This window comes from Ochotona princeps, chromosome 2, assembly GCF_030435755.1.
Source record: "Ochotona princeps isolate mOchPri1 chromosome 2, mOchPri1.hap1, whole genome shotgun sequence".
In the NCBI taxonomy this organism is placed as follows: Eukaryota; Metazoa; Chordata; class Mammalia; order Lagomorpha; family Ochotonidae; genus Ochotona; species Ochotona princeps.
The window spans coordinates 93652603-93679617 of record NC_080833.1 but is presented as its reverse complement, the minus strand read 5'-3'; the positions used below and the strand labels follow the sequence as shown (position 1 = coordinate 93679617).

Sequence of the window (27015 nt, the reverse complement as noted above, 5' to 3'; positions counted from 1 at the left end):
GCCCCAGTCACAGCAAAGAATCGATGTGTGGGTTAAAATTGCCGACACATTTTGCCAGTGCCCCACTTGGGGCCTCCTCGTCCTTGGGAGCGCCCTTCCCCACGGGCCCTGTATCTTCTCCCCACCGTTCCACCGTCCATGTCAAACCTGACCGTCCTGACAGATAAAATGCACCGACACAGTACGAGGTCGGGGGTTTCTGCAGGCCGCCGGCAACTCTGGGAAGAATTCAGACGTGGTGCTGTGGTGAAGTTTGTCCCGTCCGAGGCGCCGTCCGGACTCGCGTCACGTGACCGGGGCGCGCCGCGGTTCGGGGCAGGACGGGTTCCGGGGTTCTGAGCTGGGGAGGGGATGGAGGCGACCTTGGAGCAGCACCTGGAGGACACGTGAGTAGCGCGGGCCTCGCGGCGGGCTGCTGCTGCGGGACAACGGGCGAGAGGCGGGAGAGCCGGCCGCGCCGCTCGGAGACGCCGCGCGACCCCGGGAGTCGAGATGCGGGACGCCCTGCGCTGCGGGGCGGGCGACGGGAAATAGCCCCGCAGCCTCCCTGGCGGAGCGAACCCGGGGCTTGGTCCGTGAGGCGAGAGCGTTCGGAAGCGGTCTACCCCCACACCCCTGAGTGTCCCCTGCCCTTGCTTTATTGAAGCGCTTCTTGACTTCTTCGAGCGCGTTCACGGCTCTGCTAGTTGGAAGTTGCCGGAGCGTCAGGCACACAGGCAGACACCACCCTCCCACCTTCCGGGAGGCGACTCCTACCCGTTTCTCGACTTTTTAAAGCCCCCGAAACCCAACTGTTGCGATGTCTATAGCTTCCAAAGCCTAGCAGATCCTTTCACGGGCAGCTGGCTTAAATCCGAACTCTGATGTTGCCCTGGGGTTGTGGGGGTGATGGGAAGCACCCCCTGGAAAGCCCTTAGTCCGCCTGATGGAACGGCAGGCCCTTGTGTTTCCATCACTTTTTCCTCATGCCATCTGCTTCCCCTCTCCTGTTTCTGGAATTAGAATGAAGAATCCATCCATTGTCGGAGTCCTGTGCACAGACTCACAAGGACTTAATCTGGGCTGTAAGTATCTGTGCCAACTCCTTGGTGGACAGCACAGCATCTGATGCTGCCCTGTGGTGCCAGAGGTGCTGTCATTCTTTAGCTTTTATTTCTGCTAATCTGACCACTTCCTAGGTACTTTTCAAAAGGGTAAGAGATGATCTCCAAATAGTAAAAACAGTGCATTGAAACATGTTTCTTGCAGTTCTAGTATTTAACTCATTTCAAATTGGATCAAGACACAACTGACCATTTGCTGCATGTGTGCCATTCCTGAGCCTTTCCACACATCCCTGCACAGTGGGTGGGCACAGTGTTTTAGTCCAAATACATTAACAGAGTAAACCATGGGAATAAAGTTTCTGAGCTAGACACTGCTGAGTTCAATCTCCTGTTTAATTTGCTAGTTGTTCACACCGAAAGAATCTTTAGAGGATGTTTTTCTTCAGTTTTTTAGAAGATTTATTTTTTGAAAGAATTACAGGGAGAGAGGGAGAGATCTTCCATCCAGATTCACTCACCAGATGGCCAGGCTGAAGCAAGGAGCCAGGAGCTTCTTCCAGATCTTCACGGGATGGCGGGGGCCCAAGCACACTTGGGTCATCTTCCATAGCACTGTCATAAGCAGGGAGCCGAATCGGAAGTGGAGCAGCTGGGATCTGAACTGTGGCACACAGGATGCCAGCACCACAGACACCACACCACAGGGCCAGCCACCAGACTGAACAAACAATTGCAGAATTAAGGTTATTATGCTCTTAACTCTGTCCCAGGCACCACACTAAATGCCTTACATATAATACTTGTAACTCATTCATTCCTCGGACCAACCTTGGAAGGTAGATAGAAGATTTGAGGCTCAGCAGTTAAGTAACTTGCTAAGGTCATAAGGTGGTAGATGAGCTAGAATTTGCATCAGGCGCCAAAGCCTCTTTTTTTTTTTTTTAAGATTTATTTATTTTTATTACAAAGTCAGATGTACAGAGAGGAGAGACAGAAAGGAAGATCTTCCGTCCGATGATTCACTCCCCAAGTGAGCCACAACGGCCAGTGCTGCGCCGATCCGAAGCCGGGAACCAGGAACCTCCTCCAGGTCTCCCACGTGGGTGCAGTGTCCCAATGCATTGGGCCGTCCTCGACTCCTTTCCCAGGCCACAAGCAGGGAGCTGGATGGAAAGTGGAGCTGCCGGGATTAGAACCGGCGCCCATATGGGATCCCGGTGCATTCAAGGCGAGGACCTTAGCCACTAGGCCATGCCGCCTGGCCCCCAAAGCCTCTTAAGACACAATGCCATGAGCTTATATAATACGTATAAAGCACCACGCCCCTGTAAGTCTCAATAAATGATAGCAGTCCCAGATAAGGAAGTCCAGAGCGATAAATTTCAAAAGCAGTCTAATACTTTGTGAGCCCAGCACTTCTTCCTCCCAGTGCAAAAGCTTATAAAAGCTCTGAATGTATTGCTGGAAGGTTAACTGTAAGAGGTATAACACTCAATTATATTTTACACACAAATCAGTCATTTGGAGAAAAAAGGCAGATTTTTTGAAGTGATTGACAGGCTCACTGTCAATCACAAAGACAAATCAAATGTGAAACTCAAAACTAAATGATTTCCTTCAAGAACGCTTCCATGTGCTAGTCAGCTACTCCAAGTCAATAAATGCCCAGACCCTGCAGGACTAGCATGGCAACTCCCTGACCAAGGTTAGGTACAGAAATACATTATACAGTAAATAGCAATTCTTACACTTGGAACACAAGCTTTGTTATATAGACTAAAACAAACAATAAGATAATTATGTTGATATTTATTTTTAAAAATTATGTTGATATTTGAAAACCACCAACTAGCTTATTCTAGCAGAAATAATTGCCCACAGAAATGTCCACACATTTTATCAAGGTGATCTTACAGCACAGCTCCTCAGTAAAGACTTGGTGTCCTTTGAGATTGATCTCAGTAAAATCAGATTTCCCATGAGGAATTAATTAGTTTCAACAAGTCCCTTGCCCTTGTTGGCTGCTTTTTGTCAATCTTACCTCTCAAGTTTTTTGGTTTTGGCAAGGTTTCTGAGTTGAATTGCAGCTTCCTTGTCTGTCTAGAAAGGTGTTTACAGTTGGTGATGGGGATAACTTTGAAAATGGAGCATCAGTTATGGCTTTATTGATTTAAGGACTGTTGCCTGGCTTTCTCACTGATGTAATCAGCTGTGTATGGGGAAAAACCATTTCATGTAAGTACCTAACTTAAGAGACCAAGAACTGAAGCTTTTGTCTGAAAAACTCCGTGAGATACTGTTCCTGTATTTACTTGTGGATGATCGAGTGCCTGGTATCATCTTTTCCAGGCCGTGGGACGCTGTCAGATGAGCATGCTGGAGTGATATCTGTTCTAGCCCAGCAAGCAGCTAAGCTTACCTCTGACCCCACAGACATTCCTGTGGTGTGTCTAGAATCAGATAACGGGTGAGTAGATGTCAGCAGACCCTTTTCCCTGGCACATGTGACTGGGGTCTGCTTGTACACATCAGTGATACCTTACTCCTAGAAACACAAGAATCTCTAAAGCTAATGTCTGTCAGCCTGCCAGGGAGAATAATAAGTGGCATAAAAGACCAATCAAAGTGTGGAAACTACTTCTAAAATAGTACAAATACAAAAGGTATTCCAAGTCAGAGTCTTCATAATAATACGAAATGAGAAAATCAGTAAAAAAAAAAAAAAAAAAGCAAAACTTCAGTGTGATTGGTTTTATACAAAGAAAAAAAATGTATATATGTGCAAATAAAAACCCAGGAAAATTATTAACAGTAGTTGTCTGGGAAAAGAATTAAAGACTCATTTCAGTTCTGTATTTTACATTTGTATTTCCCAGATGTTTTGTGTGTGCTGCAAAATACACTGCTTTTTTAAACTGTACAAACCAGACAACATCTTGTCCTGCTTGTCATGTTTTATGGAATATTCTCTTCGCCCTTCAGGAACATTATGATCCAGAAACATGATGGCATTACAGTGGCAGTGCACAAAATGGCCTCCTGACTCTGCTCGGCTCTCCGCACCTATCACAGGAACTTGGTCCTGGTGTTACAAAAGAGTAAAGTTCCCATAGTTAGACCCTTCATTTGATGTGCACTGCGCACTATCCTATTTATTTCAGTAGTTGATTTTTCACACCGTGTGGACAGATCTATTAAGTTTTATTAAGGATCATGTAGTAAAGCAGATCCGAGTTATTTGTGTTACAATTTTTGTTATGTCGAATAAATCTGTTTGAAGGAAATCTTGATTTTCTTTTCTGGATTATCTACTCTTATTAAATGTTCATTTTAAAATGATCAAATTATAATTTTTTTCAAAAAGGTCTCTAAACTACTTCCACTTTCTGAAGCTTCCCAATCTACATCTGCTTAAGTGTCTGAATATTGAAATCAAGCATATTTTCTTCATAACATAATGGTTCACATCACAAAATGCTGTGTACTAGAAATTCACTTTTCATTATTAATCCCATATATTAGGTGCTCTTATTTGTCCTGTTTTACAGGCATCTAACTAAAGCTAAGGGATTAGCATTCACCAATGGGAGTCAGGACTCCCAACACATAGCCAGCCCTCTTAACCACACAGGCCACCAAATAAGGCATCAACACTGTTGGTTTTTATAGCTCACAAAAGAATTTGCATAGAGAGGCAGAAAAGACCTCCAAGTGTTGTTCTTTAGCATTTTAACATTTATCAACAGAAATATTTTCAAAATATTTATCCGAAACTAGTAGGCATCTACAATGTCTATGGTGCTAGGTGAGGATCATGATTTTGAGTAGGACATGGCTCTAGCCCTTAGTCTTAACTCTGCCAGGAGGTATGTGTGTGTGTGTTTTCAGTGCACTTACCTGACATAGTATATTAAAAAAAGGGGGATAATCCAGAAGGAATATCTACATGGCAGCGAATGTTTTAGTTTGGTTTGTGAAGTAGGTATGGGGAAACTATAAGGGCAGCAAACTTCAGGAACTTGAATAGCACCTTTTAAAGAATTCTGCACCTTATTTACAATGGGTTTTAGACAGGTGATAATAAAAATGGAGTTAAAAGTTAATCTTTAGACCGAGCTCATTTTTTCTTCCAAGGGAAAAAAACTTCCTTTTACTCATCTGTGTATCTCAATTCTTAAACTTCTGAGACCCAATACCGAGCTTTTGCTACATGCTAGACAAATACTAAGCAATTTGTATGCATTTAGTTAATTTAATCTTCAATCTTACAGGGTATTACCAAGCTGAAGAACAATAGTCTCTGCAAGATAATTAGCACAAAGCAGAGATACTTTGCGTTTGACTCTGAGTTTGAAGTTGAGACCTTCTGGTAATGTTTAGTGACTGCCTGAGTGTGTACTATGTGCTAGGCACAGCACTAAGCCTACCTTTGCAGTCGGAACAAAATCCTCCAGTCCCTGCTCATTTCACACCACATCTTATGTTACCTTCCACTCACAACAGAACCCCTCTGTCCTGCACAGTGTTTTGCACACAGAAGGTAATTGCTTATTGAGTGAAATGAACAAATTAACAATCTTTCTCAGTAGTTTCTCACAACCACCCTTTCAGGGGGGATTCAGGACACTCAATGCTGAAGGTGGTCGATATCCGGGCTGTGAAGAGGAAGCTGAAGGGATGATAGGTTTTCCTAGGACCACGTCTAAGAGAGTTACCTTCATGTTTTAACGGAGCCCTAAGGTGCCCAAAGATCTGGCCTGCACTGGAATCAGTAGACTGAGTAAAGACTGCTCTCCCCCAGTAGGCGGGCCTCATGCAATCTACCAAAGGCCAGAACAAAATAAAGGTCTGAGGAAGAATCCTCCTGCCTTTAGACTTTGACTTGGAATGGGAGTTACATCATCAAGTCACCTAGTTTTCAGGCCTGGGGACTCAGACAGGCACAGAATTATGCTATCAGCTCTCCAAGGTCCCTAGCTGATCTTGGACTTCTCAATTTCCATAATCATGTAACACGAATTTCTTGGAATCAACCAATCTCAGTATCATTTTCTCCCTGGAAATTTGGTCCTGCTCTAGAGAACCTCTTTCTCTGGAGAGCCTAGACATCAGGTTTGATTGATTCAATACCAGGGCTCCAAGGACAGAGTGTGCTGTTCATTAAAGCAGGATACGGGCCCAGCGCGGTGGCCGCTAAGTCCTCACTTTGAACACGCAGGGATCCCATAGGGACTCCGGTTCTAATCCCAGCAGTTCCACTTCCCATCCAGTTCCCTGCTTGTGGCCTGGGAAAGCAGTTGAGGACAGCCCAATGCTTGGGACGGGAGACCTGGAAAAAATTCCTGGCTTCTGGTTTCAGATCTGCGCAGCACCGGCCAATGTGATCGCTTGGGGAGTGAATCATCAGACGTAAGATCTTCCTCTCTGTCTCTCTTCCTCTCTGTATATCTGAATTTGCAATAAAATGAAATAAATCTTGAAAAAAAAAAGGGTAAAACAGAATTAGCTGAGGGAAAAGACGGATGGGGCAAAAGACACCAGGTGGTGCAAGCTTCTAAGAATCCTTTTTCTGCAAAGTAACACGAGATGCACTTAATTCTTGAAGCAAATGAGTTGTGACACCTGTGAGGCATTGCCAACTGGGAAACTCATTAGATTCAGTCCATGAGTGGGACTGGTCCCTTAAGCTTCTTCTGCGAGCACATATCAAACATAGTTCAGGGAGACATGTGTTTGTATTCACCACAAACCATAGTGTTTACAGTCTGCACAGTGAGCCACTCTTATCATTTAGGGAATGGCAAGAAGTCTCATGCAATCTAAGAACCTGGATACCAGCCTGTAGCAAACCTTGCAAACAGGCCTGTTAAGGACCAGAGTCTCAGGGCTGCTGTGATTAACTTTCTTGAACAAGAACCGGACGAGTACAGGCAAAGATGTAACTAACAATAAAAATTCTTTCTTTAAAAAAGTTATTACGCCCGACGTGGTAGCCTAACGGCTAAAGTCCTTGCCTTGCACATGCCGGGATCCCATATGGGCACCAGTTCTAATTCAGATGGTCCCCCTTCCCATCCTTGTGGCCTGGGAAAGCAGTCCAGGACAGTCCAAAGCCTAGGGACCCTGCACCTGCATGGGAGACTCAAAAGAAGCTCCTGGTTCCTGGCTTCAGTTTAGCTCAACTCTGGCTGTTGCAGTCACTTGGGAAGTGAATCACTGGATGGAAGATCTTCCTCTGTCTCTCCTCCTCTCTGTGTATCTGTTCCAATTAAGATTTTTTAAAAATCTTTAATCTCCCACATGGATGCAGAGCCCCAAGGACTTGGACAATCTTCTGATCAGAAGTGGAGCAGCCAGGACTTGAACCAGTGTCAATACAGGATGCTGGTGCCACAGGAAGAGGTTTAACCTGTCCACAGCACCAGCCCTATAAACGCTCTTAATTCTAGATAGTAATGCTACATAAATAAAACTTTAAGTCCCTAAATGCTGAGAATCCCCCATTAGCTCTGCTTGCCAGTGGAATGACAGTAATAGTGGTGATTAGGAAACTGTGCTGCATTCTTGAACAGCTTTAGAGCAGTTAGTAGGCCCATGTTGTGGCACAGCATCTTGGGCCATTGCTTGCAATACTGCTTTCCTGTATCAGCACACTGGTTCAAGTCCTGGCTGCCCTACTTCTGATGCAGCTCCCTGCTAATACGCCTGGGAAAGCATCAGAAAATGGTCTGAGTGTTTGGGCACCTGACATCCATGCAGAAGACCCAGATGAGGTCCTAGCTTCATCCTGACCCAGCCCCAGTTGTTGTGGCCATTTGGGGAGTGAACCACAGGTTGGAAGACCTTTCTGTCTCTGTCTTTCCACCTTTCAAATAAATCAATAAATAAAATAACTAATTTTTAAGAAGGCTAGAGCTTGAAGGAACTATTCTTACTTAAAGGTCCTAAAAGCTTTATCAAGTCCATTGGATAAAGATGCCAAAATGTTTAGAATTCTTTGCTGTTGCTATTAGCCCCCATCTGGTTAACCAGAATAGGCCAATCAATAATGTGCAGTCAAAAAAAAAAAAAAGAAAAAAATAATGTGCAGTCACCTTTAGTATCAACTGTTATTCTCACAACAACCTTACAAAAACATTCCATACATTTTAGCTTTGAAAGTATTCAGAGCTACAAAGTCCAGAAGAAACCAGGTGTAAACTTCATTGTGAAGCCACATGGCATGCAGTTAACCCCGCAGCAATGACTTACGACAACATCTGGGAACTACTGGCAAGCAAATACCTTGGACTCACAGTGGCAGGTGAGGGCTGGGGTGAGTGTGCTGGTCACACACGTAAGAAAGCGTCACCTAGCACTTAAAAATGGTAAGGACTCAAAAAATGGCAAAGCTGAATTTCTAATGGAGTCTTCATTTCTCAATAAAACTTAGTTTCCTGCTTACGTGCCCACATTAAAGAAGGAGGTGTGCAGTAGCTCGCCTCTGAAAACCACACAGCCCTGAATGACATTCCCAAACGGAGCCCAACCCTCCATCTCAGAGCTGTCAGTATCAAGCCTAGTTTCATCTCACCCTATGATTAGAATCACAGATGGCCCTGCTTTAAAAGAGTAACTAACATGCCACTGAGCAATCAGTCCTACAGATAGGAACTAAAAATGTTTTCTGGAATGTGCTATCTCTGAAAGGCATGGATTTCGTCAAAGTTTATTTGGTCCTTATCTCCAAGCATCACATAATTGCATACTTTTTCCATGGTCCCACTTAAAGGACACCCTCCCCAAAGACTAGACTGTCCTGAAAGGGCTTTCATCAAAAAAAACATTAGGACAGAGTTTGTTTTTTAAGAGCCTGAGAAGATCCTTGCTTTCAAAAAGGAGCAGGCATACATATGTGAAGATTTTCCAGATAAAACAAGAAAAGCAACTTTGGCCTAAAATAAACTTGCTTAAAATCTGGAATGTTGGTGTGAAGAGGATGAAGGCAATTTCCTGTTGAATTTTCAAGATTTTTTTTTAATTGAGAAGGATGGGGCAGAAAAAGGAAATGTGTGGAGTAGAGTTATAATAGCCCCAAGGAGATGAATGAGACCAAAATGCTTGTAAGAAAAGTTATTATTACAAATAGATATCTTTCCTGGGAGGTCTTGGAAAGTTGAGGTAAGCAAGTGTCAATAAAGCAATTAAAACGGGACATGCAGGCCTGGTGAGGTAGCCTAGCAGCTGGGAACCTTACCTTGCACGCACCAGAATCTCATGTGGGCGCTGGTTCTAATCCCAGCAGCTCCACTTCACATCCAGCTCCCTGCAGGTGGCCTGGGAAAGCAGTCCAGGACAGCCCAAAGCCTTGGAACCCTATACCCACCTGGGAGACCTGGAAGAAGCTCCTGGCTCCTGGCTCTGGATTGGTTCAGCTCTGGCCATTTCAGCTACTTAGTCAATCATTAGACAGAAGATCTTCCTCTCTGTCTCTCCTCCTCTCTGTATATCTGATTTTGTAATAGAAAAAATTAATTTAAATAAAAATAAATTAGAAAAATGAGACATGTAATTCCAAATTAGTAACCTGAAAACTGGTCAGTGCTCAAGACTGCCATGTGGGAAGGGCGGGGACAGAATTTCTGCCTCAGGACAAGCAAACAAGCCCTTACAATCTCCCCCAGGAACTTCTGAGGCATTTCTATGCCTCAATTCTGAGACCCACCTTCTACCCTGGGCAATCATCAAAATAATTTTCCTCTAGGCTTATTCAATAACTGCTTTTTAGCTGTAAGTGGAAAAATTCTAGCTCCCTAAGGGTGCCTGGAGGAAGGGTCTGTGAGGACATCAAATTTTCCTCCTCCCTTCAGAAAATACGGTCCACCTCCACTGGCTCTGCCCCCTGGACTCTTACAATGCTCACTTGTTTTCAGAGCACAGTGAGGTGAAATACTCTAGAAGTATAAAGTTCTAGAAGGAATATAGTTCTTCATTCTGAATTTTCTGGTCTGTGGAGGATTCCCTCGCTGAGCATATCAAGGGTAAAATGGAGATCAGTTGTTGACATTGTGTCAACAGTCTCCCATGACTGGAGCTTCCCTGTCTGCATCTAGCCTGTACACCCCTTCCCTTCAAGGGCTGGCGCAGTAGGTAGCTCCACAGCTAATCTTCCATCCGCCAGTGCTGACATCCCATACGGGCACTGGTTCAAGTCCCAGCTGCTCCACTTCTGATCCAGCTTGCTGCTTAGGGCCTGAGAAAGCAGCAGATGATGGCTCAGGCCCTGGGAACCCTGCAACTATGTAGGAGAACCCAGAGGTTTCTGGCTTCCAGCATCAAATCAGCTCAGCTCCAGCCATAGCCATTTGAAAGTGAACCAGTGGATGCAAGATCTCTGTCTCTCCTTCTCTCCGGGAATCTGTTTTTCTGATAAAAATAAATATTTTTTTAAAAAGATCTATTTTATTTTTATTGGAAAGTCAGTTATACAGAGAGGAGGAGAGACAGAGAGGAAGACCTTCCGTCCAATGATTCACTCCTCAAGTGACCACAACAGCCAGTGCTATGCCAATCCGAAGCCAGGATCCAGGAACTTCTTCCAGGTCTCCCATACAGATGCAGAGTCCCAAGACTTTGGGCTGTCCACGATTACTTTCTCAGGCCACAAGCAGGAAGCTGGATGTGAAGTGGCGCTGCCAGGATTAGAACCAGTGCCCATATGGGATCCTGGCGCATTCAAGGCGAGGACTTCAGCCGCTAGGCCACGCCATATGGGATCCTGGCGCATTCAAGGCGAGGACTTCAGCCGCTAGGCCACGCCACTGGGCCCAAAAAATAAATGTTAAAAAGAAAATGCTTTCAACCTGACGGTAGGAAATAATGAGTGCAGAATTTCTCCTGCACATTTTTTGTTTGCTGCCTTTCTTCGTGTATTTTACTGAACCATTCCTACCACCGTAGCAGTCCTGAATACTGCAGCATGTGTCTCACAACAAGGAACCCTCCTGCACAACCACAAGATCACATCATAACCAACACCGCACCGATACAGTATCCCTTATTAAACAGATCATACGCAAGCTTCCACAGCTGCTTTCACAAACTGTCCTCTACAACATTTGTTTTCCCTAACCTAAGAATCATTGAAGGAACAGGCATTGCATTTTGTTATCATATCTACTTAGTTCCTTAGAATATTTACAATTTTGCAAATGCTTTTTAAAGGGAACACACTAAGCACAGTGTTCTCTAAAGCAGGAGTGGGGAACAGAACATCTAAGTCCACAGAATCATTTGGTCTGGCCCTGCCGGCCAAAGCAAATCCAAGCAGGACTTGAACTTCAGGCTAATTTTAAGTTCACAACTTCGTATCACCCACAATTGAGTCTTGGCAGAATAAAAGCTTCCCACCCTTGCTGAAGTCAAGAGTTCAGAGGACAGGAAGGGTGACGCACTTTGTCCAGAAATGACCTGAAGAACTGGGTAGAGGTTAAGAACCATAGTTCTAGGCCTGGTCACACCACAATCAAAGGGCAGGATTTGCAAACCCTAGGTGAGGTAGACATCACATATAATAAAGTTGAAAAAATTTACAGTGCAAGTGGTTTTATGCCAGAGGTAGTCAGAAGCTTAGATGTCTGGTTAAGGGAACCAACTGTGTTTTGGGCTTGTCACAAGACCTTCTGCACTTCAGAGAAGCATCATGCTGAAAGAAGGGAGGGAAGACCAACCTCACAGTAACGCCCTGGATGCAGGATGGAGGCAGGTTTGTGTTATTTTTCCTGGTATCTATTTTCCCAGGTCCAGTGTGGTAGCATAGCAGCTCAAGTTCTTGCTGGGATCCCATATGGGCACCAGGCCATGTCCTGCTGACCCTACTTCCCATCCAGCTCCCTGACTATGGCTTGGGAAAACAGTAGAGGGTGGCCCAAAGCTTTGGGATCCTGCACTAGAGTGGGAGACCTGGAAGAAGCTCCTGGCTTTGGATTGGCTCAGCTCTATTGTGGCCACTTGGGAAGTGAACCAGCGGATGGAAAAACTTCCTATCTCTCCTCCTGTCTGTATATCTGACTTTCCAATAAAAATAAATACCCCCCCCCTTTTTTTTTTATCTGTTTTCTCCTTTCCAGGAGCCTGGTCTCTCTGGAGAGGGGCTTAGGGGAGTCTAAGAAGATCTCTTAGGAAAATCTTGACCTTTGGGTGAAGAGGGAAGACATGGCTAGCAACTACCAACAACTGCTAAGGTCAAAAGCCCACTCTGAAAGCTGAGAGCATCTCCCTTGAGTGAGAGCAGCAGCATCCAGCCCTCCACTCTCCCTTCCTACCATCCTTTAAGATGGTACCACTCTGTACCTTCCGAAAGTAGTAATTTGGGGCAAGTTCCCCAGCTCAGCCCAGCACATATGAAACCCCGCTGGCAGTGGCTAGGGCATGTCCTCTTCGTCCCACTAGTTGCTCACATCCCACTTCATTCCCTTAGTAACCCTAATGTGTGTTAGACCTAACATATATTTCTGCTTTATCTGGAAAAGAGTAGGATGTGGATTCTGAAGTGGGATTTGTCTCCTTCATACATAAGCAACTGCATTAGGCACTATTTTTTAAATTAACTTCCTTTCTTCATCTTCCCAGAGGCTTTTGGGCTTGCCATGTGAGATTGTGGTGATCCTATCACCAGCCTGTCATTCTCATGTTGGTGAATCACACCTCAGCTCTGTGGAGTGGCTGGCTTCACAGTTCTTATAGGGCTCCCAGATCTACTCTCAACTTTTGAAATGGACCTACAAAAACCACCTTTTCCTCCAGTTGTCCTCTCCTGTTCAACCCTCCAACAAGCAGTCCACAAAGCTACAGGAGTCCTGGTGACCACTGATAATCTTACAGTGCACAATGCGCCTTCTCCCTAGTGATAGAGAAGGGGCAAGCAGGGGCAGAGATGCCCAGTCAGTGTTTATTATCAAATTCCTAACAGAACACTATTTGTTAAACATTAGCGTCACTAACAAAGGTTATCTAACTTTCTTCCCCAGAAATGTTACTAAAGGGCAAGTATGGCTGCCCTAGGTCTCAGAGCCCTGCCTGTGGCTGGGCCACGCCCCAAGTCAAGCTTACAGAACTGGAACTGTGTTGAGGAGCCCTCGTTCATCCTCTCCAGAAACCACCCTTGCTGTTTCTTTTTTTTTTTTTTTAAGACTTATCTATTTTTATTGGAAAGGCAGATATACAGAGAGGAGGAGAGACAGAGAGGAAGATTTTCCATCTGCTGGTTCAGCCCCCAAGCGGCCGCAACAGCCACAGCTGAGCCAATCCAAAGCCAGGAGCCAGGAACTTCTTCCAGGTCTCCCACATAGGTGCAGGGTCCCAAGGCTTTGGGCCATCCTCGATTGCTTTCCCAGGCCACAGGCAGGGAGCTAGATGGGAAGCAGGGCCGCTGGGATTAGAACTGGCACCTATATGGGATCCTAGCGCATTCAAGGTGAGGACTTTAACTGTTATGCCACTGCGCCGGGCTCCACCCTTGCTGTTTCTAAGTTATTCTCTGTGGATAGGAGGTTATTTGACCAATTCAGTTGCTGTTCAGAAACAGATTAATACATCAGTCCATTCTGAAGATACGAAGCTACTTATTGCAGCACCCAGAATTACTGGATCCTCAAAATGTAAATAATGAGTTCACAGGTGCATCACTCACAGTGGTGATACGGATGCTTGAGGTGACTAGGCTTGCATTTCTCTGAGTCACAAATGTGTTTTCCAGGATGAGCTTAGTGCTGCAACAGGTAAAGCCACTGCCTATGACACGGGCTTCCCTTTTGGCTGCTGGTTTATACCCTAGCTGCTCCGCTGATGGTCTGGAAAAGCAGCAGAGATTTTGGGCCCTGCCACCCGTGTAGGAAGTGGACATGAGACTCCTGCTTTGGGCTTGCCCAGCCCTGGCCACTGTGGCCATCTGGGGAATGAACTATTACATGGAAACTCTGTCTCCCTCTCAGCAATTCTTTCAAATAAATTTTTTCTTGAGTTCCCAAAAAGCTGAATGAAAAATAACAAGTTTTCTTTGAGAGTTCCTTACTTTCTACACTTTATATCTTTGTATATTCAATTGATCTCACTAGTGTCTCATGAGGGCAGGGACCATGTCCACATACTCTTACGTGTCCCTCAACTACTATAAACCCAGTCACAACATACAGCCTGGAACAAAGCAGGTACTGGACAGATAGATGGATGAATGAAATGGACAGACACATTTGTGAGTAAGTAAGGGGACAGGTGATGAAATAGGTGATGAGAAAAGGGCAGAAGCACTGAAAGATATCCCAAGGACATTGTTTCTTGAGGCTATAAGGAGCTAATAAGCACAGTGATGGTATCAGATTTGCATTGCAGACTTAGTTCTGCTGTGGGCTCTGGCAGCAGAACAGAAACAGAAACCCAGCAAGCCTGGGACAAAGATAATAGACTTCAGAATTAACCAAGGGAAAACATATACCTCAGGAGATTTTCATGATTGTTATCATCATCAACAACATTAAGTTTCTATTTTGAAATGTGGAACGAAAGGGAAAGAAATCCATCAGTTGGTCCACTCCCCAAATGATCAAAATAGTTGGGCTTGGGCCAGGGTGAATCGAGGGGCCTGGAACCTCACCTGAGTTCCCCATATGTGTGGCAGAGGCCCAGGTAGTTGGGTCATCTTCCGCCTTCCCAGGAAAAATAACAGGGAGCTGAAATGAAAGCGGAGCAGCCAGGACTTGAACAGGATGCCAGAGTTGCAGGCAATGGTTCAATCTGCACTGGATCCATTTTAAGAGATTTCTGTTATCTCTGAGTGAAAACAAAAAAACTGGAATGTTCCAAATTAAGGGATGCAAGCTGAAGTAGATGCAAAGGAATTGCCCTTGGCCTTGATAAACAGTGGAAGACACAGAATCAGTTATCAAAGTGTGTTCAATCTACTCCGGTCTATGACGCACAGGACAAACTGAAGAATGCTTCACTGGCCAAATTCGGGAAGACAGAGTAGCCTGTAGACACCAGAACAGAACCCATGTCCACAGAATAAAGGAAGCCTGTTTCACAGAATGACGCCCCTCATTTTACCTTGCTCATGACAGCAATCAACTAGTGTGCCCTTTATTCCTAAATGAGAAGTCTGGCCATTTGAGATTTGTTGTTTTTCAGCCTCATTTCCTTATTTAAGTACCTGAAGGAAATCTATGGTTGCAAATAACCTGAACTGAGACTGATAAAATGTCTTTTGGGCCCGGTGCTGTAGCCTAGTGGCTGAAGTCCTCGCCTTGCATGTACCAGGATCCCATATGGGTGCCGGTGGCCCCACTTCCCATCCAGCTCCCTGCCTGGGAAAGCAGTCAAGGACAGTTCAAAGCTTTGGGACTCTGCACCCGTGTGGGAGACCCGGAAGAGGCTCTGGGCTCCTGGCTTTGGATTGGCTCATTTGCAGCCACTGCAGCTGCCTGGGGGGTGAATCATCGGGTGAAAGATCTTCCTGTCTGTCTCTCCTCCTCTCTGTAAATCGGAGTTTCCAATTAAAAAAAATTTTTTTAAATGTGTCTTTTTCCCTTCATTGCCCTGGTGCCCACAGAATTGCTCCTTCTAAGTTTTGCACTTTTCATCAAATCAGAATTGGAAATAAATCAAATAGGAGACGTCCTCCTCACCACCCCAACTTCAGCAGTTGAATATCATCACTGTTTCTTAGGCTCCTCACCTCCAGATGATATGAGACTGAAAAGGTGAAAAAGAGGAAGTTCTTGATTACCTAGGAACAAGGGAAAGCTAGGGAAGGTGTAAGAGGAAGCAGGTCTTGACAGGTAAGGGCGTGGGTAGTATCTACCAAAAATCAAGTTTGGACAAGTTGACCAAAGGGGAAGCAGAAAGGTAACAAAAGACACAACAAAACTGTTAGGTGCCAAAAATGAAGTACTCTTCTCCAGGATTTTCTCAATCTTTACAACCTTACAAAGAATAAGTATACTTCCCCAATCTTTCCAGACCTTTGAGTTAATTAAAAATTTTTAAAGAATTTTAAATTTATTTTTATTGGAAAGGCAAATTTGCAGAGAAGGAGAGACAGAAAAATAAAGATCTCCCACCCACTGGTTCACTCCCCAACTGGCTGCAAAGGGCCAGAGCTAAGCTGATCCAAAGTCAGAAGCCAGGAGCTTCTAAAGTGTCTCCCACATGGGTGCAGGAGCCCAAGGCTTTTGGGGCATTCTCCACTGCTTTCTCAGACCACAAGCAGGGAGCTAGGCAGGAATTGGAACAGCTGGGACATGAACTGGTACCCACATGGGATCCCAGCGCTTACAAGAAGATTTAGCCACCGATGCACCAGGCTAGGCTCAGTTAACTAATTTCATCTGCTCACTTTACAAAAGCGGAAGTGTAATCTCCGCAAAAGTTCACTTAAGGTCACACACACCTCTAGTGTGAAGCTGAACAGGATACAAGACATGGATGATTGCAGAGTCATTATGTCATCATTGTACCATGTGTATGTGTCTGGTAATCAAAACCCTGAGAATGACAGACTGTATAGGGAGCAGAATGAGCAAACAGGAATCAGTGAAACAGAACCCCAGGTTCTGTGGTTTTTTAACAGCTTAGACCCAGGTTGAAAGCAAAGATAGCCTTGAAAAGTACCCAGACAGGGACTGGCGAGGTAGCCTAGCGGCTAAAGTCCTTGTCTTGCAAGTGCCAGGATCCCATAAGGGCGCCGGTTCTAATACCTGAGCCTCACTTCCCATCCAGCTCCCTGCTTGTGGCCTGGGAAAGCAGTCAAGGATGGTCCTAAGCCTTGGGACCCTGCACCCATGTGGGAGACCCGGGAAGAGGTTCCAGGCTCCTGGAATTAGATGGCGCAGCTCTGATCACTGCAGCCGCTTGTGATGTAAATCAACAGACGGAAGATCTTCCTGTCTCTCCTCTCTGTATATTTGACTCTGCAATAAAAATAAAAGAAACCTTTAAAAAAAGGAAAAAAGTACCAAGACAAAAACAAAGAAGGGAAGCTATCACAGTGAGCACAGTGGTTGCAGGGTTGGGACAAGGAGTACAAGCTGGGTTAGGGTTAGTTTTCCTGTAAATTCTTCCTCCAGACCCTGCAGGGGATAAACTGATAAGCCAAAGGGAGGAGGAGGAGGAGGAGGAGGAATAGCTCTTCACTGCCTTCTGGCTAAATTCCTACAAACAAGTTAGGACTTCACAGAAAATCTTAACATTTAAAAGAAAAATTCTTCAGAGGGGTGAGGGTTGTGGGGTGTGGATCAGAGAGTGGTACAGGCAAGGATTAGGTGAAATAAAGAAAAGGATGAGGCATAAAACCCACCCATTGGGAAACCATACATTCAGGTTAACCCTTGCTGCCTATACATCTTAGGAAATCCCTTTCATTCAAGAGTTAGACGGCGCCCACAGCCCCAAACCAGCCATACTCTGTGGCATTGTAGCATGCCAATCTCCGCTTGCAGTACCAGCATTCAGTTGGGTGCTGGTTAGAGTTTTGGTTGCTCCACTTCCCAAAGCACCTCCCTGCTTGTGTCCTGGGAAAGCAGCAGAGGACTGTGACTCCAGTTGCCTATACATACACGTAAAGACAAGCTTCTAGCTACACTGCAGACATTTGGGAAGTAAACCAGCAGATGGAAGCTCTGTCCCTCTCTGCAACTCTTTCAAGTTAAATAACTAAAAAATTTTTAAGATTTATCTATTTTCTTTTTGCAAAGTCAGATATACAGAGAGGAGGTGAGACAGGAAGATCCTCCGTCCGATGGTTCACTCCCCAAGTGACTGCAAAGGCCGGTGTTGTGCAAATCTGAAGCCAGGAGCCAGGAGCCAGGAGCTTCCTTCAGGTCTCCCACACCGGTGCAGGGTCCCAAGGGTTTGGGTTGTCCTCAACTGCTTTCCCAGGCCACAGGCAGGGAACTGGATGGTAAGCAGGGATGCTGGGATTAGAACCAATGCCCATATGGATCCTGGCGCGGTAAAGGCAAGGACTTCAGCTGCTATTATAGGCCACCGCGAGTTGAGATGACAAAGAAAAAAAAAGTTAAGATGACAAATTGTATGATCAACCTACTGATTGATGAAGTGAGACAAGCTCAGCTCATGAGCAATTAAAGCTAACCTAAAAAGACAGGAATAATTTTCTTTTTTGGACATTTTGTCCCACAAAGGTAACAGGAGACTGTAACAGTGGTTGGTCCCTTATCCTAAGCAATTTTTTTTTCTTTCTGAACTTCAACATGCCTTATCTCTTTAATACAATATTCATAAACACATTCGGTGGCTAAAATGAGTATTAAATGAGATGCTTTATTGTGAAATGCTTAGCCACTGTAAAGATGCCTCTGTAACAAAGACGCACAGGGCCCAGCACAGTGGCCTAAAGGCTAAAGTCTTTGCCTTGAATGCACCAAGAACCTATCCCGGCAGCTCCACTTCCCATCCAGCTCCCTGCTTGTAGCCTGGGAAAGCAGTCGAGAACAGCGTAATGCCTTGGGATGCTGCACCCACATGGCAGACCTGGAGGAGGTTCCTGGCTCTTGGCATCAGATCGGCGCAGCACGGGCCATTGTGCTTACTTGGGGACTGAATCATCGGATAGATCTTCCTCTCTGTCTCTCCTGTCTGTATATCTGACTTTGTAATAAAAATAAATAAATCTTAAAAAAAAAAAAAAACCAATAGAGCAAGTTGGTGAATACTGTTAAACTGGGGAATCCTAGAATAGCTGCCTTCGCACCCGACTTATATACTTTAGGTAATTCTGTTTGTGATGGCGATGACCAAGTTCTCTGCAATTGTTTGTGGTCTTTGAAGAACAGTTTGAAGGCACATCAGAGCAAACTAGCTAGATTGGATCCATCATGTCATTACTTCATTTTTCTGCAAGTATAAAGCCTGCAATTATGAGCCTGCTATTGCAAGCCAAGGACCATGGGGCAATTCACGATTCTTGCATCAACCAGTTAATATTGAAGCACTGTTAATATCCTCTCCCTGACTTCATAACTAATTTGAGAAAATTAGGGTTCAAAGTTGAAGAATTAAGCTGCTTAATCCTATGAGACATTTCTTATGAATTTTCTTTCCATTGTCCAATAATACTTTAATGTAAGTTCGAAGACTCTCAACTGGGAACAAATTATGAAGCTGCAATCATCAAAGCATGTTGAAAATACAGAACCAGTTGCTCCTCCCCCAACTTTTTAAATTACAATATAGTGTAGTTGATCACATTAATGTAACCTTGTTCTAGTCATAGGCTGCTGTGCGAATTTCATTTTGCACATGTCTTATAATACATCTTCAATAAGCCTTCCTTCCGAATCTGCTTATGATCTTTTTTAATTTTCAAACCGTCTTTCCAAAAAGCAAAAGAATGGCAGTATAAGAAATCCAATACGCACACTCTTTGAATACAGACTCCAAAGTACAGTCCGCCTGCTTTCCTTTCTTCATTTTCCTCACACACCAGAGGGAGAGGAAGAGGTCCAAGCATATTTGTCTAGGATATTACCTTTTATCGTCACAGGGGCTCAGGCAGCCATTATCTGTGACATACTTGGAGAGAAAATCGCCTCCATTGTTGGGATTTTCTTTGTTACTGGTTCATCAGCAGCTGGGCTGCAAGCATTCCCTTTGTGTAACTATGGGCTTTTACCTGGTGAGTGCCCTGTGAACATCAGAGCAAGAAATCATCCCTTCTACTGTCCGTGAATCCAAAAAGCTTGTTTATTTATTTATATTTTCTCAAACCCAGAATGCATCCTCTGGTACCAACCCACTCAAACTGATTCAAAGCAACTATTTTTCTTTCGGGCTTGGTCTACTTTCATGTATCAAGTAGCCACAAAATACTTCAGAAACTGACTGGCTCTTGGTACAGCTGCTGCCTGTTCTGGGATGAGACTGACCTTCCTATTAATGCTCTTTCCAAAACCCCTCACACATCCTGATGACTGGACAAGTGAGTCATTCCAAGATTCTACACTATCAGCTCTGCAAGAGTTATCTCCAACAGTCTGCAGGCTTTGCCAGCTCACGTAGCAACCTAGAATTCACCACAGATTTCCGTGTCGGAGGACACAGAGGGTACTGTGTACAGCTGAAAATACCCCGGAGGTTATGGTGACACCCATGGGGAAATGAGGTGCCCTGATCCCCTCATCATAGTGTTCACTTGGCATTTTCCCTTTAAGAAGAAAAAATTTGCATTAAAAATAGCCTCGTTCATCAAATAATTAACTTGGTAAAGACAGTCATGTTACTTAATAACTAAGCTTTTATATATATTGTTCAAAATAAATTTGCACAGTATCCCTCCCTAATTCCTTTGTCCCCAAGAGTAAACACTGGTACTAAAATTATCTAAAAGGCTCAGTGCTCTGGCTTTATAGGTTAGGCAGTCACTTCCAAAGCCATTCTGCTTTAGGCCAGTTTGAATCTTGGCTATTTTGTATCCAATCTTGCTTCATGCTGATGAGCCTGGGAAGGCAGAATATGGTTCAAGTACATGGGCCCCTGCCGGCCCATGTGGGAGCTGAAATGGAGCTCTTGGTTCCTGGCTTCCTCCAGATCTGACTGTTGTGGCCCCTTGGGGGTATAAACCAGTAGAAGGAAGCTCTCTCCCTTTGTTCTCTTTATGTTGTTCTGCCTTTCAAAGCAATAAGTAGAGGCAAGCATTGCTGAATAGCAAAGCCGCTGTCTGCAAAACTACCAACCAGTGTCCTAAGTAGGCCACTTTCTGTCCAATTCTCCTCGTTGCTGTCTTCTGCTAGGCCTTGTTGCACCTTCAACCACTGCAGGTGAGAGGTGTAAAACCACTGGGGTGTAAATCAGTGGCTAGAAGATCTCTCCTTTTCTCTAACTCTGTTTTTCATATCAGAATAAATCTTCACACATTTTAAAACTTACATTATTGAAAAATATCTACAAATATATATGCAAGTATGAGCATATTCGTATGCCTGTTTCTACCTACATAGCACTTTTGTCGAATCTTTTCTGAAGTTAAAAACCTATTCAGTAGTCTGGGGAGCATGAGTGGCAGAGAAGCCCATAGCAGAGTATACTGTTAGTTCTGACTCTAAAAACATCACACATAAGTCATGCCACTGGACAAAGTATGCTAAAATCAAGCAACCAAGCAGTTCAGCTCCAAATATAGTATCAATCTTCTTTCAAGGAAGTTTTTCAAACATCAAGCGATGAAAGGTCATCCACTCTTTTAACATCGTTTCTAAATATCCTGTAACTATTTCTGATTTTCTGTACCTAAATCTATACTTTGAATTCAGGATGTTTTAAATCTCCACTTAAAACACATTATTTTTTTAAGAGGTTGCTGGCAGAGGTTGTTCAGGTGTTAAGCTCAGATTTTTTATTTTTAAAGATCTATTTTTCTTGAAAGGCAGATTTTTCAGAGAAAAGGAGAAGCAGAGACAGATGTACTCCATCCATTGGTTCACTCCCTACATGGCTGCATGGACCAGAGCTGTGCTGATTTGGAGCAAGCAGACAAGAGCCAGGAGCCTCGTCTGGGTCTCCCACGTGGGTGCAGGGTCCCCAAGGTTTGGGCCATCCTCTACTGCTTTCCCAGGCCATAATCAAAGAACTGGATTGGAATTGGAGCAGCTGGGACAAGAACTGAAACTCATGTGGATGCCAGAGCTGCGGGCTGAGGATCAGCTTGCTACACCCCCACATTGGCCTAAAACACAACACTTCCTAATATTTAAAATACTCTTCCCTCCACCCACAGCTCCCATAGTGCCCCCACCCAGGGGGGAAAAAAAAACAACACTTGTTTAATTCTTGCTCTTCACACAAACATCTCTCTTCCCATCCCAATCACTGATACAGGTTTCTGGCTTTCTGCCCCAAACAGACTCCATTTTCAGAAGATTACAAGGGAAATAAATAACTTTCAGTTAAAATTGGGAAACAAAACAGTGTTTTCAAAACCTGCTAGCAATGAAGTAGGGTCTCTTCCCAGCCTATGAAAATAAAGGGTTGTCAACTGAGAGACTGTTTTTAACTTTTCACTTTTTCTCTCCTATTTAGGGGTCCTGATATTATCTGGAGCTGTTGCATTTAATGTGGTGCCTTCTAGTATGCACTTAAGACCCATACATATCAAAAGTAAAAACAATTCTGATACTGAGGGTAACAGTTTGTCCCAAGTGGCCCAGCAGAACTGTAAGAGAAAAACATACTGTGATAAATGTCATGAATTAACCATCAAGGACAGACCCACACATACTGGACAATCCAGGAAGGTTTAACAGTCTCACCAAATCAAAGCGAAGAGTTCAACAATGAGCTTCAGAGGAATAGACTGCTGCTAGTAAGTAATGAGAAAATCATGAGAAAACGCTATCTCATGCAGGTGCAAACAGACACTCCTTGATGTTGCTCTTTGGGAACCCTTTCTTCTTTATATTGACCTGGTCTTTCTCAGTCAGCCAGCCTATTTCATCCCTACCTTAACCAGGAAGCCAGAGCCAAAACACTGGAGATTGCTATCATGAATGCCTCTGACCACATTGCTGAAGCTGGTATAAATGCCCAATTCAGCTTTCTACTCAAAAAGAACACTGAACTGAGTTTTACAAAGGTCAATTAATATGAACTAAAATAACAACAACAAGAAAAAGGCTGGTTTAAGTTCTAGCTTTGCATTTCATACTGTGTGATCTTGGGCTGGGTTTTGCCTTCCTTGTATAATTTCCTCATCTGCAATATAGGTATAAAATATAGGCATGGTATCTACCTTCTAATGGTTGCCTAAATGAAAAGTAATGCATGTAGAGTTAGTATAATGCTGGACCAATAATAAATACTGAATAATCTTTTTGTTTGTTTTTATTTACAAATAATCTTCTGCTAGTACAGCTAGTACTAGCTAGTCATTAGTACAGCCAGTCATTAGTCAACTGGCTGATACTTAAATTAGAATATGAACTAAAAACTACAAGTTTTTACTTGAATATTATTAAAAATGGAAACAGAACTTTTTTTATCTGACAAATCGGGAAAGGAATAAAATACAACAGTTTTGCTCAAACTATCCAAAAATCCAGTACTATAACATTAACGTTCCTTTTCTTTAATTTCTTAAGGAAAAAGAATGGATTTACCGTGTCTTTATAAAACTGAATGTATGCAGTTTCAAATATTCCAACTGCAAATATCATCTGCTTTAGTCAAATAAAACTTTGACACACTAGCAAGCTAAATGACTAAACAATTTTCCCCACTAAAATGTCTGCTAGTATCTATTCAGACCAAGTCAGAGTTGCACAATGGGACCAAAAAGCATAACAAAAAATATCAGTATGTGTCTTAGGAAACAACTGCCACAATAGATACACAGGGAACTTGAAAAAGTCATTGAAGGTGAAAAGATAAAACTAACTTTGGTGCAAAATAAAATACATGTAGTTTTTTCAGGATGTGCATCTTGATTAATCACAGGAACAACCATGTCCAATTTTAACTCCCTTTTGTAATGGAGGATTTTGATGCATGAAACACAGGAAGAATATAAATGACAACGTAACTGGAGCTCATGCCACTCCTGGTGAGGCTCTCCATTTCAGTATGTAACTGCTACCTCAGCTTGTAATAGGGTTAAGGCTAAGAATACTGTTATCAAGAAATCCAAGTGAGGGAAAACATGATTCTTAAATTTTATTTGAGTTATACCATAGCTCCAATATTCAAAATAGATCACCCATTTCCAAGCTTCTTAAATATTTTCAAATTAAGTGTAATGACCTTTGAATGCTTTAATATCCCAAACTTCATATGCAACTATATACGTGTTTTATACATTACATTATGTATATTTACATACAACTTTTCATTGTATTTAAAAATCACCCACATCTATATTTTTTCTTAAACTAAGACTTTGTTATTGATACCACAATCTTCACCATGATTTCCCCAGGACAATAACCTGAGGGTCTCCCAGCCAGCCATTCAACAATCTCACTTTCTCACCTCCAGGACCAAAGAGTCTAAAACGCCTTCAGAGTGCAGGATCCTCCTAACTAGGAAGTCCCAGAGTTCAGCAATATGAGATTTCTAAACACAATCAGAAAAAAACTCATGATAACATGAAAGTCTTCTACAAAACTCTGGAATGTGTTTAGAAAAGGTAAGTAAATGATAGGTCCTGTCAGCAGATGTGCTTAGAATAGGTAATAAACGATAGACTCTATCAGCAGACAAACATTGCTTCCTCACACATCTTGACCTCAGATTGGGATCATACTGGGAAAAGATGCCTTCTGCATTCACTTTGCAAAGGGGTTAGAAAAATGGAATTTGGGTTTCCTAAGACTTCTATGTTGTTCCAGGTATCCCGTAAATAGATCTGACTTCTGAATGTGTTGCTGATCAAGAAGTACCACCAGCACAAGTCTTACCTTATCATTAGAAGCATCAATAACCTGTTTGCTCCTCTAGCCACATCGCATTTTCACTACTTACAGCCTACATCATCTTCTTTGCCATTTTCACTGTTGGTAACTTGGCAATACTTCATGTACTGGTGAGTGGATACAATGATGTTAACACAGGTAAGTCATTTAGTAAAAGTGTTAGTAACAATCTCTCAAAGAGAATACATATTTTGTATTAACTACATAACTTTGAAAAATTACACCAAAAGTTTCGTAAACCCTGCAGTGCTGCCTCTAGTCCGGTTACTCATTTTCACTTCAAGGGAAGGGAACAGAACTATTTCCATGGGACAGGGAAGAGAGGAAAGCAGAAAAAAAGCTTGGCAGGATTCCATTTTACCATTTTCCCTGGCTAGGTTGGTGTTTGCTTCAGTCCTTCAGCTCCATGAATTCCTCTGGCTCCTCTTCAGACAAAATCTGCAACAGGATTCCCTGACAACACGGCTTCTCTTACTGAGACTGCTGCCTTGATATTGTGTGCTCTAACACGGATATCCTCTCCACTTTTACCCCACACTGAACCCAAACAGAAGTGATCTACTTGGGCCTAGATGATAAATCCTCACCTTGCATGAGCCAGGATCCCAGCTACTTTACTTCCCAGCCAGCTCCGTGCTTGTGGCCTGAGAAAGCAGTCGAGGACGACCCAAACCCTTGGGACCCTGTACCTGTGTAGGAGATCAGGAAGAAATTATTGGCTCCTGGCTTCAGATGGGCTCAGCCCTGGCCATTGCGGCCACTTGCCGAGAGAACCGGCAGATAGATCTTTCTCTCTGTATATCTGACTTTCCAATTAAAATAAGCACATATATTTTTTTAAAGTAGTGATATATTTAAAACACATTTGCAATCTTAGAACACCAAGCATTCTCAGACACAGGTCCTCCACGGTCTGGAGCAGAATCCTAAACATTTCAGCTGTCTAATTAACACTAGCTTAAGGGCTGTGAGACACTGTATGGAGCTTAGGAAAAACCAAGCTTCCTAAAATTGAAATCAATTCCTTGTGGTATCTGATTTTCAAACTATCGGAATGATTAAAAAAAAGTTCCTTTACAAATAAACAGGACATGGGCTCGGAGGCGTGGCCTAGTGGCTAAGGTCCTTGCCTTGATCCCATATGGCCGCTGGTTCTAATCCCGGCAGCTCCACTTCCTCTCTATCTCTCCTCCTCTCAGTATATCTGACTTTGTAATAAAAATAAAATAAATCTTTAAAAAAAAAAAAAAAAAAAAACAAATAAACAGGACACTCTGTCTGCACGGCAGGATTACTGTTCCCTACTCTGCCTTTGCTTTCTTTCGTATTATCAGGGCAGAAGATCACTGAAATCACCCCCAAAGTCAGTGTTCACAGGCTGATATGACATCAACAGAATTTGCTCTTTTGTAGGCAAAGATGTCTAGAGAATTTCATTCTTAACATGATTGATTAACACCGAGTTCTGATCCCTACAGGTTATCTAAGAGTTCTATTGGGCACAGATTTTCAGGCACAGATTTGCCAGCTTCTTTGCTGCAATGGCTATCCTTTCCACACCAACCTATAGCAGGTAACAGATTAGCCACATTCTGAGCAACTTGAAAAAGCAATGAAAACACTGATGTAGGATTCATGTTAATATGTAGTGACCATATCAAGTTAAAACAGATATCCCTGCCCTTCCTGTGCCTACTCTCACTCTAAAACAGGAAAATCTGACGGTTCATTCAATAAATGTGTGCTAAGCAGATATTTATATTCTCTTACAAGCCTTAGCACAGAAACTGGATCTATGTCTACTTGTCTGGGAGAGACAATCCAGAGTTATCTCAAAGACTAGTAATGCTTTTAAAGGAAAAAAAAAAAAAAGTAGCATCTTTACATTTAAACAGGAGTCAGAGTTTGAAGGCTGTGAGCCGGGCAGCTTTGCCCTCTGACATGCCATACTGCTGTCCAGGGCTCCCAGATCTGTTATTTTCAGAGAAAAGGAGGCAGGTCTTTGTATGCTTTCTGAACCAATGGTGGGACGATACTGAAGATCAAAATCTCATTGCACTGGTAAGCATTATAATATACAAGTACTACAGGAGTTCTTATTATTTAAGTTTAAGGCAAAGAATAGTTTTACACTTACATTTTTCCCTAACTGTATATTTTACACTTGGACATTTAACCCAAGACTATTAAACCTTGACTAATCACACAAAATATTTCTAGGGTACAGACATACACTTTAGTTTCTTACATAGCATATGTTCTTAATACATTTGAATGTAGATTATTACTACTACTCATCTACAAAAAGGAACTTGATCTAAGACTAATTTTTTTTAAGCCCTGAAGTGAGACAGAAAAGGGATCTGATCGTGCTCCACTATTCATCTTTTTTGTAGATATTTAGTTTATTTTTATTGGAAAGGCAGATACACAGAGAGGAAAGAGAGGAAAGACAGAGAAGAAGATCTTCTGTCTGCTGATTCACTCTCAAGCGGCGGCAGTGACTGGAGCTG

General features: G+C 43.3%; 2 protein-coding genes across 2 annotated transcripts; both read left to right on the top strand.

The window, feature by feature from the left end:
• Positions 1–234: 234 nt before the first annotated feature.
• On the top strand, positions 235–4150 carry LAMTOR5 (late endosomal/lysosomal adaptor, MAPK and MTOR activator 5). Its single transcript, XM_004581943.3, has 4 exons — positions 235–386; positions 1003–1064; positions 3396–3513; positions 4029–4150. The coding sequence occupies exons 1-4, from the start codon at positions 352–354 to the stop codon at positions 4087–4089; spliced, it is 276 nt and encodes a 91-aa protein (XP_004582000.1). The 5' UTR covers positions 235–351; the 3' UTR covers positions 4090–4150.
• Positions 4151–14161: 10011 nt separating this feature from the next.
• Positions 14162–25929, top strand: SLC16A4 (solute carrier family 16 member 4). The gene is given in 15 exon segments (XM_058655192.1): positions 14162–14233; positions 18811–18851; positions 18853–18941; positions 19585–19659; positions 19662–19695; positions 20397–20407; positions 22116–22330; positions 22333–22427; positions 22429–22464; positions 22466–22519; positions 22521–22609; positions 24212–24216; positions 24464–24535; positions 24538–24640; positions 25916–25929. Coding segments are annotated over 15 exon segments (1005 nt in total).
• The last annotated feature ends 1086 nt before the right edge of the window (positions 25930–27015 follow it).

What these genes read in the sequence shown, in the direction of transcription:
- LAMTOR5 (XM_004581943.3), top strand. Translation starts at nt 352, where the DNA reads ATGGAGGCGACCTTGGAGCAGCACCTGGAGGACAC. An exon ending in GAGCAGCACCTGGAGGACAC is followed by an intron (nt 387 to 1,002) that starts GTGAGTAGCGCG and finishes TTCTGGAATTAG; the next exon opens with AATGAAGAATCCATCCATTG. An exon ending in ACAAGGACTTAATCTGGGCT is followed by an intron (nt 1,065 to 3,395) that starts GTAAGTATCTGT and finishes CATCTTTTCCAG; the next exon opens with GCCGTGGGACGCTGTCAGAT.